General features: G+C 33.4%; 1 protein-coding gene across 8 annotated transcripts in view; it reads left to right on the top strand.

Moving 5' to 3' along the window:
* Positions 1-19,083, top strand: part of TMEM161B (transmembrane protein 161B) — a 69,043-nt gene that overhangs the window by 30,440 nt on the left and 19,520 nt on the right. For 4 of the 8 annotated variants that reach the window (XM_059916732.1, XM_059916730.1, XM_059916737.1 and 1 more), the window contains 3 exons: positions 2,459-2,542; positions 4,655-4,752; positions 8,225-8,381. In XM_059916732.1, coding sequence (XP_059772715.1) covers positions 2,459-2,542; positions 4,655-4,752; positions 8,225-8,381 — 339 coding nt within the window. Of the gene's footprint in view, positions 1-2,458; positions 2,543-4,654; positions 4,753-8,224; positions 8,382-19,083 lie in introns of those variants that run through there. The other 4 variants (XM_059916735.1, XM_059916734.1, XM_059916733.1 and 1 more) reach the window with 3 other exon arrangements.

The raw sequence follows: 19,083 nt of genomic DNA, 5'->3' as shown, positions 1-19,083 counted from the left end.
GGTCTGATACCAACTGCAAATCAATTTTGACACTGACTACCTGGAGTTAGCACAGATCCCACAGGTTAAAGGCAAAGTCCTCCATAAGAATGCCCAGGCTTCAGATGCCAGCTGCAAGTCTTTGGATCCCTGGGCCATACTTCTGACAACCAGCTACTGGCTACCAATTAGGGCGTTCCCATGACCCCCTCAGGTTCAATAATTCTGTATAACAACTAGAACTCAGGAAAGTGCAGTGATTACAGTTTTATTATAAAGATTACACATCGGATGGCGTTTGGGAAGGAGCAGTTTCCATGTCCTGTCCCTGTGGAATCAGGGCATGTCACCCTTCAGGCACTTTAGTGTGTTTAACAGCTAGGAAGCTCCTCTGAGCTTCGGTGTCCAGAGATTTTATGGAGTTTCATTACATAGGCATGATTTTTAATCAATGGCCACGTGATTGAACTTAATCTTCAACCCCCTTCCTCTTCTTGGAGGTGACCTGGCTGAAAGTTCCAACTCTAATCATGTGGTTGGTATTTCTGGTGACCTGCCTCCCTTCCCAAAACTATCTAGAGGTCCCCCCTGAGTCCCCATATTAGCATAACAAAGACTCCCTTATCACTCAGAAAATTTCAAGGGCTTTTGAAACTCTGTGCCAAGAAATGGGGACAATGACCAGGTATATTCTTTATTATACCACAGAGAGACTGCCTTATAAACCATCAAAGGTAAATTAGGAGTTTGCCAGTAGTAGCATAGGTGTTTACAAGCAGAGAGAAGAATATATGCAGAAATGCCAAGGGATGAAAGAATTTGTGGAATAAAGGTCATTTAGTCTAGGTAGAATGTCATGTACAAAAGGAGAATTCTTGAAAGTGAGTCTGGTGCAGCAGACAGTAGTCAGATTGTGAAAGGCTGTGAAAATAGGAGGTCACAAACTCTATATTTGGCCTTGTAATGTGTGTTTTAGTTTTAATGCAAACGTTTAAACGTATACAACGAATATAGACAGAATAATATCGTGAATATATAACAAATATAATAGCTCCTGTGTATTCATCACAATAGCTGGTAGCCAGTTTGTTTCATCTATGCTCCCCTTCATCTCTCCTTCCCCCCAACATTATTTTGTAGCAAATATTATTATTATTTCATTCGTAGATATTTCAGTGTATATCTCTAAAATATATGCGCTTTTAAAAAATTACTATAATCCCATTATTACAGTGAAAAATTTTTAACAATAATTTCTTTACATCATTAAATATCCAGTTATTACTCAAATTGCCAGTATTTTTAAAACAGCAAATCAGCGGTAGCATTTTTTAAAAATTGGGGTATTTCACTTTAAAAACCTAGATTTTTGTGGTTGAAAACTTGAAAGATCTATCAATACTAGGTGTCTTGTTTCTTTTTTATAACAGCAGGACCTTGGTCAGAGTCCTTGCCTAACTGCCTTACTCACTGCTTTACTCTGTGAGGAGTCTTGGAAAGGATTTACGCAGGCATATATAGCTTGATACGATTTGCATTACGGAAAAATAAATAAAGGTGGGATCAGAATGCATTTAGTCCAGGGGAAAGGAAGGGGAAGTTTGCCATAGTCAGAGCTAGAGAGGAAGATACGCTGAACTAAGGTCCTTTCAGGGAAGTAGGCAAGTTTAGAATTTTAAGAGTTAAAGAACCAAATTAATGATAATATGTGGAAAGGGCATGTTGAAGGTAAAACCCAAATATCAAATTTAGGTGGCCGGCAGATAGAAAGTTCAGGTGAGACAGGAAATTGAGAATGAGCAGGTGGGGGCTTGGGAAGGAATAACAATGACTTGTTTGGCTGTTTTGACTGGCTGGTGGGGGTAATAAATACAGTCAGTTGTTTTTGGAGCCCTAACTGAAGAGGGTTAGCTATAGCCAAGAGTATAAGGGTTTTGTAAATACAGCAATTCACTTGAATCCTTATAAGGGTTTTGTAAATACAGCAATTCACTTGAATCCTTATACACATAAAGTTCGCGAATTCTCCAACTAAATTAAAGGGAGGAAAGAAAGAAAAGGAAAGCAAAGAGTACTTGTAGTTTTGAGGGCATTCAAAGGACTGTCTTTTTAAGACAAGTAACAATTCCTTCCATGTAATGGGTGGAGAATTCTAATGTGCTTCTGTCAGCTTGCCTGCAGAGTTTGTTAAAGTAAGCCAATATGATCTTAATATATATATTAATACAGTGTCAGTTGTGAGAAAAATACCTACAAACAACATTGCAGGGTCTGGCATCTAGTAAGTGCTGGTAAGTGGTTGCTGGATTTGAATCTAAACCTTTTAAGACTTAAGCAGTAGTATCTGTTTCATATTAGAGTTTTTCACCTGATATTTCCCTGCAGTGTCTTCACAATTAGGAAACTCAAATATTTGTAGAATAAGTGAATAATTCTGGTGATCTTAATTCTTTATTTAAAAGAATTACTTTTCTCTTAGTTTGCGTTGGTATCAACATCCTACAGAAGAAGAATTAAGAATTCTTGCAGGAAAGCAGCAAAAAGGGAAAAGCAGAAAAGATAGGTAAGTTATATTGCCAAGCTTGTAAGGTGTCAAATATTTAATAGAATTTATGTAAATATATTTTGGTACTTTGGTTAAAGGAACATTTACCGATTATGCTATAAACAGTTGGTAAATCTGAGATCAAAATCCATGATCTAAAATAATATTGAATCACCCTTTAAGAGCACCCAATGTGTAGTAATCTAATATATAAGCACAAAAGTGATTATTTTACTTAAGAATTGTTAGTGGGGGATTGAATAGGGGAGACCCGTAACCCATGTCTTTACAACTCATTTAAAGATACCAGTTGGTCTGGGTTCTTTTCCAGATTTTGCTACCACTCAGATACTGGGCAAATTCATTTGCTTTTTACCTCTGTTTTCTCATTTTTTAAATAAAAGGGGTGGACAGTATTAACTTCTTAGGTCCTGTCAGGCTCTTGAATATTATACTTAAAGTTTCTGAAGAAAACTGCCTGCTAATAAACCTCACTGAATAGACCACAGCAGCCTCATCTGTGAAGTAGAAGGACCAAACATAGTAATTGTGAAAGATTCTTCCAGCTTTAAAATTTTGTACCCCTATTTATATTGAATTTTCAAGGAAAGTGCATGTTAGTTAGCCTCTCTAAATGGGCCTTAGTTTCCTTAGCTGGGGAGGACTTCTTAGGCTCTGATTCTGTGATTCTAATATATTATAAAATGTCAGTGACAACATATTGTCACCAAATTCCTCATGTATATCATAAAAATTCTGTTAACGTGGGCTAATGGATATATGGGTGCTAAAAAAATATCCTTTGAAGATTATTGATTATTGATTATTTGACATGAAATTGGAAGTTTGAAAAGACTGTCTTCTCTGATCTTGCTACCATTTTCTTTTTCACTTATCATTACAAATATACCTTGAAGCTCATTGGAATATTAAGTGCAAATCCTCCTTCTCTGTATTCCAGTGGTTATGTTCTTTAATAAAATATTTCTGCCTAATATTATAATTTTCAAAACACTTTTACACAGTCTTATTTAATCCACACAGTAACCCTAAATAGTCATTGTAATTTATGTTTTACTAATGAGGAAGCTGTTGATCAAAGAAGTTAAATGAGTTGTTCAAGTTCACATAACTATTAGGAGTCAGGATTTTAATCCAGGTCAGTTTTTAGTTTCTGTGTTTCTTTTTAACTATTCCACATTTGCCTTTTCACAGCTACCATAGTCAACATTTGTAAAACTTAGTTATGTAGTACAGTATTTATTTTATAAACATTTGAATTCTTATTATATGCCTTGTCAATAATTTTGTTATTTTTACAATAATTTTTATATGTTGAAAATGCTTTACGTTTACAGAAAGATGCACTAACAACACTATTCTGTTTTAGTAGCAATAATTATTATTTGATTTATTGACGTGAATTAAAATTTTTACTGAGGTTTTCCAAGTTTATACTTACTCAAGAACAAATGTGAAATTGTTTCTTGTTATTATAATTATTGTTACTGAAAGTTTATTGCTTTTGATTTATGTTTGTGTTTAAAAATTAAATTTGGAAATAATACACATGCACCTGAAGAATTCTGTTGCTTTCCTCCATCCATGATTCTTAGTAAAAGCAACTCTGAGCTAGCCTTTCACATTTCAGAATTTCTCATGCACATAAATCTTAATGTATTTTTTCAGCTCTGACTTGCTTATAGCTACAGGTCTGTTTATATGTATGTGTGTGTGTACGTGTATAATTTCAAAGTGAAATGCATTTTGTCTTCATTTCCTTTTGCTCTTGTGCCTAAGGAAAGAGATGTTAGGGCTGTCTTTAAATCTACAGGAGAGAGCAGAAAAAATGGGGTGCAGTGCTAAGCTAGCAATCAAGGTTTTGTTTCTGTCACTAGTTTAGGTAACTCTTTCCTTGGTAATCTGTATATTCTCATAATAATTTACATCCATATTTTGTAGTTCCCCTTTTAAAAACTACTTTTGAGTGCCTTACGTCCTTTTTGATGAAATATTAGAAGTTCTTTTTCACTGTGAAATTTATAACCTCATTTGTAGTTAGTTTGATACAAACACTTGAATAACAGTGAGGGTAACTTGTTTTCTGTGTCACTTGTCTGATTTTTATAGGAAATATAATGGTCACATTGAAAGTAAGCCACTAACCATTCCAAAGGATATTGATCTCCATCTAGAAACAAAGTCAGTTACAGAAGTGGATACTTTAGGTAAGGGAAATCTGGGTAAAGTGTTGTGTAAATCTCAGTTTTATATTATGCTAGTGAAAGTACTTTATCTATTGTTGTTAGATTTTTTTGTTTGTTTTCCTAATCATTAAGTCCATTATATAGACTGAAATCTTTCTCAGAGCTTAGAAGCTCAAAATGACTTCATCTGAATTGAATTTGTCTTTCTATCCACCTAACTTGTAGTAAGCCTTATTTTCCCCATTTTTTAGAAGAGGCTGTCTTACACAGGTTTGTTACACAGTTTTTGTTTATGTTGAGATTACAGTCAGTTATCATTATCTCAAATTCTATTCTAAATTGTCATCTATACCAGTTTACTCGTTTTATAGTGTTGCTTGAAGAAATGCATTTGTATGTTTGTATTAAACTACCTGTATTTACAACAGTTCCACTTTATGCTGCATTTAGTGGAAAGGAAAGTGGTTTTAGTATGATGAATTAGATTAGGAATAGAAAACTTTATTCAAGATTTATTTTTACCCATTGGATATCTCTGAATAAGTCATTCAATTTTTTCCCTGTATATCGGTGTTTATAATTGTATAATAACTATGATGACTTTAAATTTAAAATGAAATTTATATGAAATTATCCAGATCCTAAAAGAGAAAGGCATCTAAGGTGATATTGTTTAGAACACTAGTTTTCAAACCTGGCTGAATGCCAGAATCACCTAAGCAGTTCTTTAAAAATAAAGATACCCCCATACCTAGCCTTGGAGAGTCAGTAAATCTAGACTGGGTTCTGGGAATTTGTAATTTTTAAAATGTTCCACGTGGTTCTGATTTTTTTTGACCAGGTTTGAGAACTAATGGTTTACATGATAAGTGAGGAATTAAAATAACACATTTAAAAAAGTAGTTTTGGTAATGCTGTGTAATGTATCATTATGTAATTTGGTCCTTCTTGGGTTAACTTATACCACCTCAGAAAAACCTTAATAGAGTCATTTAAGCATCTCATAAAGAATTATTTTGTGATACAAGGTGGCTTCAATACATTTGAAAGTCGATTCTACATTTACAAAGTTTGTATGTATATATATGGAAAGGGTGTCCTAGAAAATGTCAGTGAGGAACAATATAAATCAGTTGTCTGGTGTCATTCAGACTGTTGAGACTGGTTATGTCATCCTCTTTTTTCTTTTTAACTATTTTTCATGCAAAATTTAAAACATGTAAAAGCACTTGAACTTTCTGATTAGTTGTCCCATTTGTTTTATTAATCCTGTATGTGTGCTTACTTGTACAAGAATACTTATACACGTTTCCTGATTTCTAAGAGAATTTTTTGTTATTTTTACTAATAACTAATGTTTATTGAATAGTTATCAGCTAATTAACCTTAATAATAGTTTAAATTGAGTACTTAGCAGACATTGTTATTAAGTACTTTATTTGTATTAACTTGCCCTCACAGTTCTGTGAGGTATGTAACTGTTATTGACTCTTTTTTTTTAGCTCGTTAGATAGAGGAGTTAAATAACTTGACCAGGGTTACACACTGAATGTGGTAGAGCCATTTAGTGAGAATTAGGCTATTTAAATAAACTTTAAAAATGGAAGTTAGGGATAATGTGGCTTCAGCTTATTCAATATTTTGTTTTACTTTTACAATTTGGAGAACTAATTGCAAATGGTACTAGTTAAACAACTGGTCACATAACATTAAGATCATTGTAGTTAATCAGAATAACAGAGAGATATTTTATTTATATTTATGTAATCATCCATGATTGCATGCTCTGTGTCTGTGTTTAGGTAAAAGTAGAAGGTTTTCTGCCTGAACTTTAGGTACTCTCAGGAGGTTAATGCAAACCACTGGGATTGATGAACTCTCAGTTTTCTTTTTATTCCAATATTCTATTGAGAGGCATGTATATAATTACATTATTGAATACAGAAAGAAGAATATAATACTTGAGTTAAATGTATAGCCAAGAATATTTATAATTTGTTCTTTTGTTGAATGTATATATTATTGATATCCCAATAACTATCTTAAAGTCTCTCAATCTGTATTAGCTCTCTATTACAAGAACCTCTTAAAGAATGTAAGAACATTTGAATGTCACTTGGCTGTTTGCTGTGAATGAGTTCCCTGAGGGAAGCCTGTGTGAGTGTGGGCAGGCATGGAGAATTAGAACATTTACTTTAACTTTTGTTAATAAAAACTGAAAACTTTTAGATAAACAGATATTTGTCTGTCTGTTCCATCCATTTCTCTGCTATCCTTCCAGAAAGTTATTTAAAAAGCTCCACTGAGTGACTTTAGAGGGGAGGAGGGAGGTCTACAGAGTAGGAATTCTGCAACCACTTCAGGGTAAATCTTTCAGAGTGATGTTCAGAAGCTATTAGGTCTAATACAGCAAAAAAGCTAAAGCAGTTAAAATAACTTGAAGGCAAATTTAGTGTGTTAAATTAAGTTGAAGCAAATAAATAATTTACCTAATTATAAAAGGATTTGGAATTTTTGCTGTCACCTCATAGAAATGTAAGTTTGGTTAGTTTGTTTTGATATTTTAAATAAGTCTTATTTTGAGTGGTATTTTATTTTTAAAACAATTTTTCTGTAAACTTTGATTTCACAATATCCTCAGGTGTTACATTTTACAACTAAAATTTTCCCAAAGCAATGTAGATCATTTTATTATGTGCCAGTGAGAATGTAGGAAATGCTGTTTTAGTACGTGATATATTTCCACATTTTTAGGAGGCCTTCTACAAAATGATGTTGATATTTTAGACTGCTCCCTGGCAGAAGTAAACCAGCATATCTGAGAAGAAAAGGGGATAGAATCATACTTAGTTTCAGACAATGCTAATTTTAATGTCAGTGAATAGTTTGTTGAAGTAGTATGGCTATATGGAAAATTGACAGGCATTTCATCAGCTTTTCTTGCAGGAGTAGAAGAGAGAATAAAAAGTACATTTATTTAATTTATTATTTTAATCTGCAGTAACTCAACAAAATTACTAATCCTCTGTTTGTATGGTTAATAAATGTGACATAATGCTCAACTCTCTTGCTTCACAGAAATGAATATAAATAAACCTGTAGTACTCTACATCAAATTGTATTCTAAAGCTAAAATATTATAGCTCAGATTCTTTTAAAAAAATCGTGATTTATAATTTCTGTAGAAGCTGATTAGCTAAAAAATACCAACTCATTTTTCAATCATATATTTTTAACAACAATTTAAATAATTTTTGGTAATCATTTCAGGTTTATTTTAATTATTTAATTTATGAGGTATTAAAATTTAGTTTTGGATGCCAACATTCTTGATCTATTTCCTGCATTTTTAGATTCTCGTATTTGCAAACCTTACATTGCAAATCATCAAACAGTAAAATCTAGCATGTTTGAAGTTAATTATAGATAAGTCCTCCTAAGCTGTTTATGAAAGGTTAAGTAAAGCTTTCTTTCTTACACCTTTATTTTTCAGCATTGCATTACTTTCCAGAATATCAGTGGCTGGTGGATTTCACAGTGGCTGCTACAGTTGTGTATCTAGTAACTGAAGTCTACTACAATTTTATGAAGCCCACACAGGAAATGAATATCAGCTTAGTCTGGTGCCTGCTTGTTTTGTCTTTTGCAATGTATCCTTCAAAACATCATTAATATTAATTTATGAATTCGTTTTCCTTTTACAGCTAACACCATTAGATCTCGTCTCTGATTTAAAAAGGATTTTAGATCGTTAGAGAATTTTTCTTTGTTGAAATCCTCTTTATTTAGTTGAAAAAAATTTTCAAAATAGAGGTAAATAGTTTAAAAAGTGAAATACAAAGAAAGATACCAGTTCCCTGCCTTCCCTTTCCTGTCTGACTCATGTCACAGAGGAGCCACTTTTACCTCTTTTAGGTATTTCTTTTGAGATTTCCTTCCATATGTTTAAATCTTATGTGATAGTGGTATTTCTTTAATTTTAGATATTATTGCATCTTTCTCCCCATTCCTTTTCCTTCCCTTCTTTTCTTTCCAAATACTAAGGAGACAGCTTTTTACTTAAATCAGTAGTTGGTTTTAGTTACACCTATGAAAATATTATTGATAGTTAAGCATTGTAGTATCGTTACCCTCCTTGAACAGTTTTCTGTTCTCGTTGTATCGAAGCTAAACTCTCCTACAGAATTATAAACCTCAGTAGTTCAGATACATCATTTCTTTCTTTTTTTTTAAATTGAGGTATAGTAGATCTACAATATTCTATTAGTTTCAGATGTACAGCATTTTTTTACAGGTTATACTCCATTCCTGTGCTATACAATATATCCTTATTGCTTATCTATTTTATACATAGTAGTTTGTATTTCTTAATCCCATGCCTCTAATTTGCTCCTCCTCCCTTCCTTCTCCCCTTTGGTAACCACTAATTTTCTATATGTGTGAGTCTGTTTCTGTTTTACATAATACATTCATTGGTTTTTTTTTTGTTTTTGTTTTTTTTGGTCATGCCGCTTGACAGGCAGGATCATAGTTCCCTGACCAGGGATTGAACCCACGCCCCCTGCAGTGGAAACTCGGAGTCCTAACCACTGGACCGCCAGGGAATTCCCTTTTTGTATTATTTTTTAGATTCCACATATAAGTGATGTCATACAATATTTGTCTTTCTCTGTCTAACTTATTTCACTAAGCATAATATTCTTTAGGTCCATCCACAGTGCTGCAAATGTCAGAGTTTCATTCTTTTTTTGGCCAAGTAATACTCCATTTTGTGTGTGTGTATGTATATGTATGTATATATACATACTACATCTTTATCCATTTGTCTGTTGATAGGCATTTAGATTGCTTCCATATCTCGGCTACTGTAGATATGAACAGTGGGATGTACTTATCTTTTTGAATTAGTGTTTTTGTTTTTTTCTGGATGTATATCCAGGAGTGGAATCTAGTTTTAGTTTTTTGAGGAACCTCCATACTGTTTTCCATAGTGGCTGCCAGATAACATCATTTCTATTCTGTTTTTCCATGGAAATATCCTCCTAGAGCCCTCAGTTCTCTCAACTTCCTGTGTATCTATTATCCTGGGATTTCCTTCACTATTTTCCCAAGAATTCCCTGTGCCCCTCTTTGGATAACATCATCTCCTCTTCTTTGGTTTACTCTCTTGTTTTGGCAGAATGCATTCTCCTATAGTGTCTTTAGAAAGTGTGGTACATTTTTTTTTTTTTTTTGAAATCTTGCATGCCTGAGTTATCTTTATTTTTTTTTCCCATATTCAGTTTATATTTTGGCTCAGTACAAATTCTAAGAAAGAAATAGTTTTTCATCAGAGTTTTGAAGGCTCTTTAGCAATTGGATGCCCTCTTGCTCTTGGCATATGCCTCCCCTCCCCCCACTCACATTCACCCTCCAGAAGCTTTTTCTCTTTCACCAGAATCCTTACGGTATCCTGAAACTTCATCATTAACTGTGTTAAGTTCTAGGTTTAGCTTTTAAACTGGAAACTCGTTTCCTTTAATACTGGGCAATATTTTTGTTATATTTTAAAAAATTTTTTATTGAAATTAAACATTCTCTCTTAAATTTCCACCTGTCTGGAGGCAACTTTTTCTAGCTCCTTTCTGTTTGATGTTTATATCCATATTTCCATATGCATACAAGGCCACTGCCTGATTTTAATTTTAGGCTTTAACTATTGTTATTTCACTCTGGAAATGAGGACTTAGCACATCTGCCTGGGTTGTCACCTGCCATTGATCATTTCCCATTCACCTTATCTTCTGACTATAGTAATGTCATATTTTAAGGAAGTATTCATTATTTATGTTATCATGTAAATGCTATTCACAGATAAATACTTGCCTTTTCATTTGCATTGTTTTCTTTGTACATATTGTTAATTCAACTGCAAACTCAGTATGTTCAGAAGCATCAGGTGGTATGTCAGTTTCATCTTCCTGGAGAGAGTTCTTCGGGAGGCCTCAGATAGGCCCTGTTCTGGATTGGTTAAGCTTCCCAACTGATGCACAGCTATTCCCCTGGAAGCACCAGTTATTATCTTCTTGGGGATTCTCTTTACATCTCTCAGACTGGGACTCTTTTTCTTATATTCCATGTCTGTCTCTTACTTGGTTTACTTTCTCATTTTGGTGGAGCGTATCCTTCAGTATTATCTTCAGGAAGGTTGTGTGGGAAATGCATTTTTTGTGACTTCACGCACCTGAAAATATTTTTACCCTGCATGAAAATTAATTGATCCTTTGATTGAGAATGGAATTCCAGGTTTTACATCATTCTCTTTATAGTTTTGAAGGCATTATTTTTCTGTCTTTGAAGTTCCATTCTTGCTCTTCAAGGATTCCAGTTGCCTTTCTGATTTCTGATTTTTCATATGTCCAGTATTTTCCCCCTCTATGGAATCTTTACTGTTTTTTCTTTGGCTACCTGGTATGTTGAAATTTTATGAAGATATGCCTTCTGTTGAGGATCTGTTTTCATCCATTGTGCTGGGACTTCACCAATCTAGAAACTCATATTCTTGACTTCTAGAAATTTTTCTTGGATTATTTTATTTGTGATTTCCTTTTCTTCATTTTCTCTGTTTCTGAATGCTTATTTTTCAGATATTAGATTTCCTAGACTGGTTCTCTAAGGTGCTTATCTTCTGTCTCTCAAAAAATGTTTATATTTTTATATTTTAATTTTCTAGGAGTTTTTTCCAACCTTTCCAACCCTTTAATTGAATTTTTGTTCTTAATTTCTGCTATAATTTTTAATTTTCAAGTCTTCTTTTTCTTCTGTTTCTATCCCCCACCCCTCACAGGATCATACTTATTTTTTTTTTTAAAATAAATTTACTTATTTATTTTTGGTTGTGTTGGGTCTTCATTGCTGCGTGCGGGCTTTCTCTAGTTGCGGCGAGCAGGGTCTACTCTTCGTTGTGGTGCACAGACTTCTCACTGCAGTGGCTTCTCTTGTTGCGGAGCACAGGCTCTAGGCGCGCAGGCTTCAGTAGTTGTGGCATGTGGGCTCAGTAGTTGTGGCTCGCGGGCTCTAGAGCGCAGGCTCAGTAGTTGTGGCACACGGGCTTCGTTGCTCCGCGGCATGTGGGATCTTCCTGGACCAGGGCTCGAACCCGTGTCCCCTGCATTGGCAGGCGGATTCTTAACCACTGCACCATCAGGGAAGTCCCATACTTGTTTTAAGATTACATTATCTTCTCACGTATATTTGAGATATTGATAGATATTGTAAAAGTTTTCCTTCCACCAAGTATCTTTTTACTCTGAGTTGATTTAGTTTCTTTGGTTTGGTCGCTGTCTTTCATGTTAAAGACTTACAGAGATCTGGTGATCGATATTTGCCTGTTTATATTTAAGTGTGAGGCACTAAAAGGCTGAATGGAAGCTCTGAGCATATGGTGAGGCAAGTTGTTGAATCATCTTGATAGGCCAGAGATCATCTTTTTTAACCTCTCTAAAGCATAAATCTTCAGACTTCTTTTAGGAAGGGACAGTTTGAACTGGTTACTTTTTAAAAGTACTTCCTTTTAGTAAATACTTAGTTTTACTATCTTCTGTTCCAACACACATATTTGCACTTTCACCCCAATGTAGATAATTACGTGGTATCTGACCAGTTCCTTATCCTTTCTGAGAGTTCTGCAGGTTGCATCTTGACTTTCTGATTGAGCTTCCTAATTCTCTTTAGTCATTTACCACTTATCTGCCTGCTTTTTGCTTCAAATTTTTACTGCTTTTTCTCTTCCTATTCACTGTATTTCTGTACTTAAAAACAAATTCCTTTATTGTCATTTTGGTGGGAATTAGGGAGAGGCAAAAAGTAAGTGGATATGCTCAATATGCTATTTCTATCCAGAAGTAGTATATTATCTCTTTGGTAAGATTCTCTGTTTTTTATCTTCGTTTTTAGGAACTCTGGTTAGTGAGATGTTGGATATCTTTGAATGATTCTTTAATTTTTATCTCCCCCTTTCCATTTATTTTGCACTATTTTCTTGATTTTTCTCAGTTTTCTCTTTTAAGCCTTCTGTTGAATTTTTATGTCATTTTTTAAAAGACTTTTCTTTTAAAGTTCCATTTTCATAGCACTCTTGTGTCATGGATGTGTAAGTAATATCTTTTTATTTTTAAGAATATTAATGGCTTTTAAGTTTAAATTTGCACCTTGCATTGTTTATTTTCTGAGTCTCCCTCCTCCCCCTTTTTTGTTTCAATCTCTACTGTGTTAAAGATTGTTCTTGAATGTCTTGTGGTCTTTGAGTATCTGTTTATATTCAAGAAGGAGGGGTTAAAAACTGGAAGTTTTGTGCACGTGGCTGGAGCTTGTTGATTGGTAGACTTTTTAGTGGATGATTGAATAGAGGCCTGGAAGTATTCTTCGGGAACCTCTAAATATCAGTGTCTGCTGGTTGTTGGGCCTGTCGTTTTCTCCAGAGAAGAATTGTCCATTCTCCCATCTGTGGGATCTAAGTCTGACAACCAGTGTTAAGAGAGCTGATTAGAGAAGAAGGCTCAGAGACTCAACATTCAGTGTGCAGGCGTTAACTTAACTGCATGTCTGAGTCCTCCCCCTACCCTTTGTTTTCAGCTCTTCATTGTCACCCTAAGTTTTACATAATACCCGCAAGCCCAATCTTCTCTGGTATAATATCTTTAAAAATTAATTCTTCTGGGTTTTGCCAGAATTGGGGAAAAGCTATCATCAAATCTCTATAATTAGGCAAGACAGAAGATCTGGGAAGTCTAATCACACTAATACAGACATTCAGCCAATCATCTTGTTTTCATACATTTTGCAACCCTACCTTCAGAGATCCCTGCTGTCTCCAATTCCTGACTTTTATATCATGTGTTATGAATTAATTGGCTTTCTTCTCACTGGCTTCCTCACCTTGTAGATCCAACATAGCAGAGAAAACTGAAACCTAAATCAGTTACTGCTTGTCCATCTATTTCATGTCTTCCAAAATTTGTTGAAAATTTTTTTCTACTGTCATCTCTTTTCCTATTCTTTGTTTTGAGGAGTTTTACTTTCCTTCCTGTGTAGTTTATTTAGTCAGATTTTGGGAGTAAGCAGAATTAATACTTATATCTTTTATTTTCAACCAGAGACTGCTGAACCGTCTATTAAAGCTGTTCGTGGATACCATTTAAAATACGTGATATGATTTGACATTCGACACCACTGTGCTATCTCTCTATTGACTTTTTTGGATTGATTTAGGTATAATTTAGAGTAGAAGAGCCAGAACAAAGCCTTAAGAGTTGATGTCTTCACAAGGTTTATATTGTACTGGGTAGAAATACTGATCATGCATGTCAGTTGAGAAATATCCCCAGATATTCAGTGTTGTACTTATTCAAGAGCAGATGAAAGAGCAGATTAAATTCAAGGATTTAAAATATTACTATTTAGTTCTATAGTATTAAATATATGAAAATATCATTTAGTCAGAATAAAGACCATCCCTAGACATCGTCATATGAAACACACTAAAAATATTTTAACTTGATAATTGGCACTAGCTGAATGTGTCTTGCTACTTTTTTCATACTTTGAGTTTTTATGTTCTCTGAAATATTGTTTATTATGGAATATTCTTGTTTTTGCTTCATTCTCTTCATGGTTTGTAGCTATGATGTATTTGTGTAGAAACGCGTATCTTGATACCCAGTTTTATTTAATATGATACAGCCCTTAATACCTACTTACCAGAGAAATTAGAAAAACGTACTTCTTAGTAACTACTCAAATTATTGTTTATGTGAATAAATTTTTATCTTTCATTTCACTCAGTAATGCCTAATAATATGAGAGCAAAGGTCCCAAACAGTCTTCAGCACTGAACTGGCTCTGCTTAGTTTTAAGTAGCACACTCGTGAAAGGCACCAAACAATAGCATCCCTGCGGGAATCTAGTAGCTGGCTGTCTCTCTATCCCAGAGAAGACAGAAACTGGTGAAGGGCTTTATAATCCAAGCTATTTTCTGCCAACTTTGACCCTCCACAAAGGGGGTAGAGGAGAAGAAGGAAAGTAGAATTGTGTATGATTTTCCTTCGAACTTGTAGCATGTGAGAAAATGACCTGCTGCCTTCAATGGCATGCAGGAAACCAGAATTAAATGCCAGATATCCAGATTAACACCAAGGAAGAGTCTGTTAATAGCCTATCTTTTATCTTAGTTATAACATATCTGGTATGCCTTTCACACCCTATGAACAGTCTAGCTGCAGTGACCTCTGTCTGGCTTCTCTTTATTTTCTTATTGTATGTGCCTACTTATTAGTCAAACACATGTCTCCATTGATTACATAGGACAATGGCTCCACTTAATTCCAGAGTCACACATACATCAGTTGATTCAGAAATTCTCTGCAGTTGTTACTGATGAAATGTCCTTTGTTAAAGTGGTCCCCAAATTAGACACATATAACGTAAATAATTGGTTCACTTCAAAGTGAGGAAGAAAATGGTTTTATTTTTGTGGTCATTTCCCCCCCATCAGTTTTATTTGACATTCTTGTGTCGGACAACAGTTATAATTTTTACATAATCTTGAAAGTTTTAAAAGCACAAGAATGATTTTTTAAAACATGTGACACTAAAATCTTGAACCCTGGAACCTAAAACTGACCCATCCCTTGTCATCAGCTCTGCTTTCTGCTTCAACTGAGTTGTACATGCATCTAAGCTATGACACCTGCTTCCAGTCTTACTCCTAAACCCATACAAATTCTCAGCTCTACTCTCTTGCCCCTTTGTAATTCTAACCACCTATTTGTCCAAGTCTGTGTGTTCCGGTTCCACTTATACCAAGTTACATGGTATGTAGAAGGTAAGGGGTAAAGAAAGCCTTATAATGAGGATGGAGCAGTTGTAGTAATTGTCTTTCCTGTATTATGGCCCATAACGTCTTAGAGTCACTGGAGAAATGTCTACTGATTTCATAATATGAAGCATGTAATTTTCATTTATGAATAAAGAAAAGTAAAAAGGTAAAAACAGTGCTTGCAAAAAATCCAGAGATCCTTTGGTGGAAGTAAAACTTTTAAAAATTAAAATATTCTACAATTGATGGATTTCTTTTAAAAAAGAACCTTTTCTTATGAATAAGCTGTATCACAGAGTAATATTGAGTCAATTACGTGAATTTGAGTGAGAAGAAAGCTATTCTACAAAGAATGATAAAGCTTCTCAGTAGTCCTATTATATTTGGTTAAAGGACTGGATCATTAGTCACATTTCCACAGTGCTTGTATTTTACAATGTGGATGGTTTAAGGTACAAAACCCTATTATGTATGTTTTTAAGGCTATGTTTTAAAATTTTAATTTGTCTTGGTTGCCAGACATGCAAATTTTATACAAAGCAAAAAGTTGTGAATGGTTTAAATTGAAATAAATTCTAAGGTTTTCTGTGTTAAATATTCAGTTCTATATGTAGATTTGTAAATTAAAGGTCTACAGATTAAATGCTGTATTTGTTTGTTGTAAGAAATAGACAACTGCAGCAAAGTAGTGCAACTTAGTCACCTCTTCTGAATTCCTTAAACGATTCTAAATTACTGTATTCTTTACAAAAATGTTCTGCTTTAGATTAATAAGAAAAACGAAACACTAAACCCTGAAGTGAACTGCATAAGATATCATGTTTCCTAGTGAGAAAGGAACAGAGTCAAAGCTATTGAATTTGAGCCAAGGTACTTTTTTTGTCTTGAAAATTTGTACATAGCGTGTTTTGTCAAAACTTGATTCTTTAACAAACTTTTGGAGATCTTCTGTGACATTAGTGTTGTCAGATTATTCACCTTTCAGGTCAGAAACCTAGCGTTACATAGAGAACTTACATGGGAGATAGGACTTTTTCTGTTTATTAATATATAGTTAAGTATGACTTTTTTTTTTCTTTTAGCTAGGATATGATAATTTTCCTTCTGAATCTAAAAATGTAAGTGTAACTTTGATTGTTTTGCTCTATTTTAATCAGAAGATTAATTAATAGTTTTTTGTTTGTTTGCTTTTATTTTTTAATAAAGCCTTTGTTTTTATGCTTTCAAAAATCTTTGGCCATCATTTCTTTCCATAATCTGATTAGGTTGAGGCTGGCTGTAAGCTGTTTTGTGGCACGGGTTTTAAAATTGCATAGTAGTTTTTGGCTTGTATCTAAGAGAATTTTAACTAAAAGTAATCGAACCTTCACCTCCAAGAAAACATGAAAAAATGTTTTAGTTATAAATTACCCAAATTTTGTTTTTTTTTAACATTTGAAGACAGGATCAGATTATTTTGACAAGGATTTTATTTGGTACCTCATAAGAATTACTTTATTGTTAGTTTTTAATGTCCATTCTATAGCAGATTCTTGGTATAGTTTCTAGGTTTCTCTTCAGCAAGAATGCAAAGTATAATGTTTTGAGTATTTCATTTGCCTTTTCTTATGGAAAACTAGATGTGTTAGGTTTGATCATTTGAATAGGAAAAAAGTTAGGGTTTTTTTTTTTTGTTAGTGGTCACAAAAACAATATAATTTTTCACGTATTAGAAAACTTGCAGTTTACATGGAAATTGCTTAGTTGAGTGGAAACGTGATCTATTTTAAAAAGGTAATTATACATTTTGTGAAAAATTTTTGAGAAATGTCTGTGAAACCTCTGTGTTTACTCCTTAGGTTACTATACACTAGATTTGTATATGGGCAAAAAAATTGGCAGCATTTCTTATCAGAATATGATTTCTTTGTATTTCTTTCCTTCTCAAAAGAGCATTTATAAAATATATTTGAATAATTTCAAGATGTTACAGTGTAGTAGACATTTTCTTAATACGAGAATTGGGGCTTTAAAGCAATGTAAGTATAAATTATGTTAAAACATCGTAGTGCTTTGACATGTATATGTTATTGAAGTTGTTATCCTAGATGAGGGAAATTTGCCATTTTTAGAAGTAAAAATTAAGCCTGTTCACTATTTCAAAGCTCTTATCTCCAGCTCAAAGATAAATATATTTAAAATACTTCCTACTGTGTAAATCTTCCTACCTGTCCTTGATTTTTCTTTTCTGTTGTAATTTTTGTATCTATAAATTATGACCTAATTCCAGTTGTGAAATACATTGACATTAAATTAGAACTTTAAAAATGTCAGCCACATGGCAGAAAAAAATATATTCCATCCCTAACATTCTCTTTATTTCAGGGGTTGAGATTTTATAATATAAAACAAAATAAGCTAGCACCCAAAGTAGGTGGCCCGTTTAGCTAGGACTGAGGGGTTAATTATAATTAACAAGGGGGAAAATTATTAAAAAGAAAATGACTATTTGCATCAATGGTTTTGCATTTATAGTTTTGAATATTTACTAATATAATATTCTTTATGAAAGTCTAATGTACAGGATGATCTATGAAAATAATAATAGCAAGATAAAGGTAGGGAGAAGCATTTACTCAAGTGAAGGTACTTGGCCATTATTTCCATTAAGTCATAAATAAATAAATGTTATATTTTTACCTAGTAAGTGTTTTTTGTTATACATGTACTGATAGAAGCCTAATTTTGGTATTATCATAATGTTATTTACATTATTGAGTTGTATTTGTGTACCAAAGGGTTAAAAATAACTATATCTAATTTACTTGGAAATTGTGGACAATTAGTAAAGAAAGATCAGATCAAAGGAAATAGCTCTTAGAGAAATTTTATTTTGAAAGCCATTTCTATAGTATTTCATGTGTAGTTTATTATTTATTTTTCTATATGAATAACTTATTGTTAATAAGCATATTCATGGGATTAGAGAATAAAAGGATGTTTCTTCCTTATTTAGAAACAATCCGTTATATAAGTATTAGAGAAATTTGGTAAGTATCTCAACCAGAGACTTTGTTAATCTCTTAGCTAGTACAGAAAGTCTCTGTAAGTGATCTCAAAAGAAAGTTACCACAGTTGTTAGTAAGGAACTAAATGTGGTACCATAATGTAGTTATTTCTCCTGTCTCTTTAAAAAAAAAGCCAGATTTATATTCTGATATGTCTAATGCTAACAAAAGTCTTCTTTTTAGGAGATTTTTGTTTAGTCTATACTGTTTGGGTCTGTTATATATTAATTGAATAAAATACACATTGCTCTAAAAATTTGGTAGGATAAGCAGTTGAGTTTTGAGTTGAAACATAATGAAGCATCTACAAAATAAAATCCGAGAATAGACTTCAGTTGGTTCAGCAAATCTTTATGTAACTCTTGGCCAGTTTCTTCTTGACCAGGAATGTACTGTTAAGGGGTGTTGCTGGAAAATACTCAGATTTTTTTCTTATTTTATAGGGAATGT

The sequence above is a fragment of the Balaenoptera ricei genome, chromosome 3 (genome assembly GCF_028023285.1).
Source record: "Balaenoptera ricei isolate mBalRic1 chromosome 3, mBalRic1.hap2, whole genome shotgun sequence".
In the NCBI taxonomy this organism is placed as follows: domain Eukaryota; kingdom Metazoa; phylum Chordata; class Mammalia; order Artiodactyla; family Balaenopteridae; genus Balaenoptera; species Balaenoptera ricei.
This window is presented reverse-complemented; position numbering and strand designations above follow the sequence as displayed.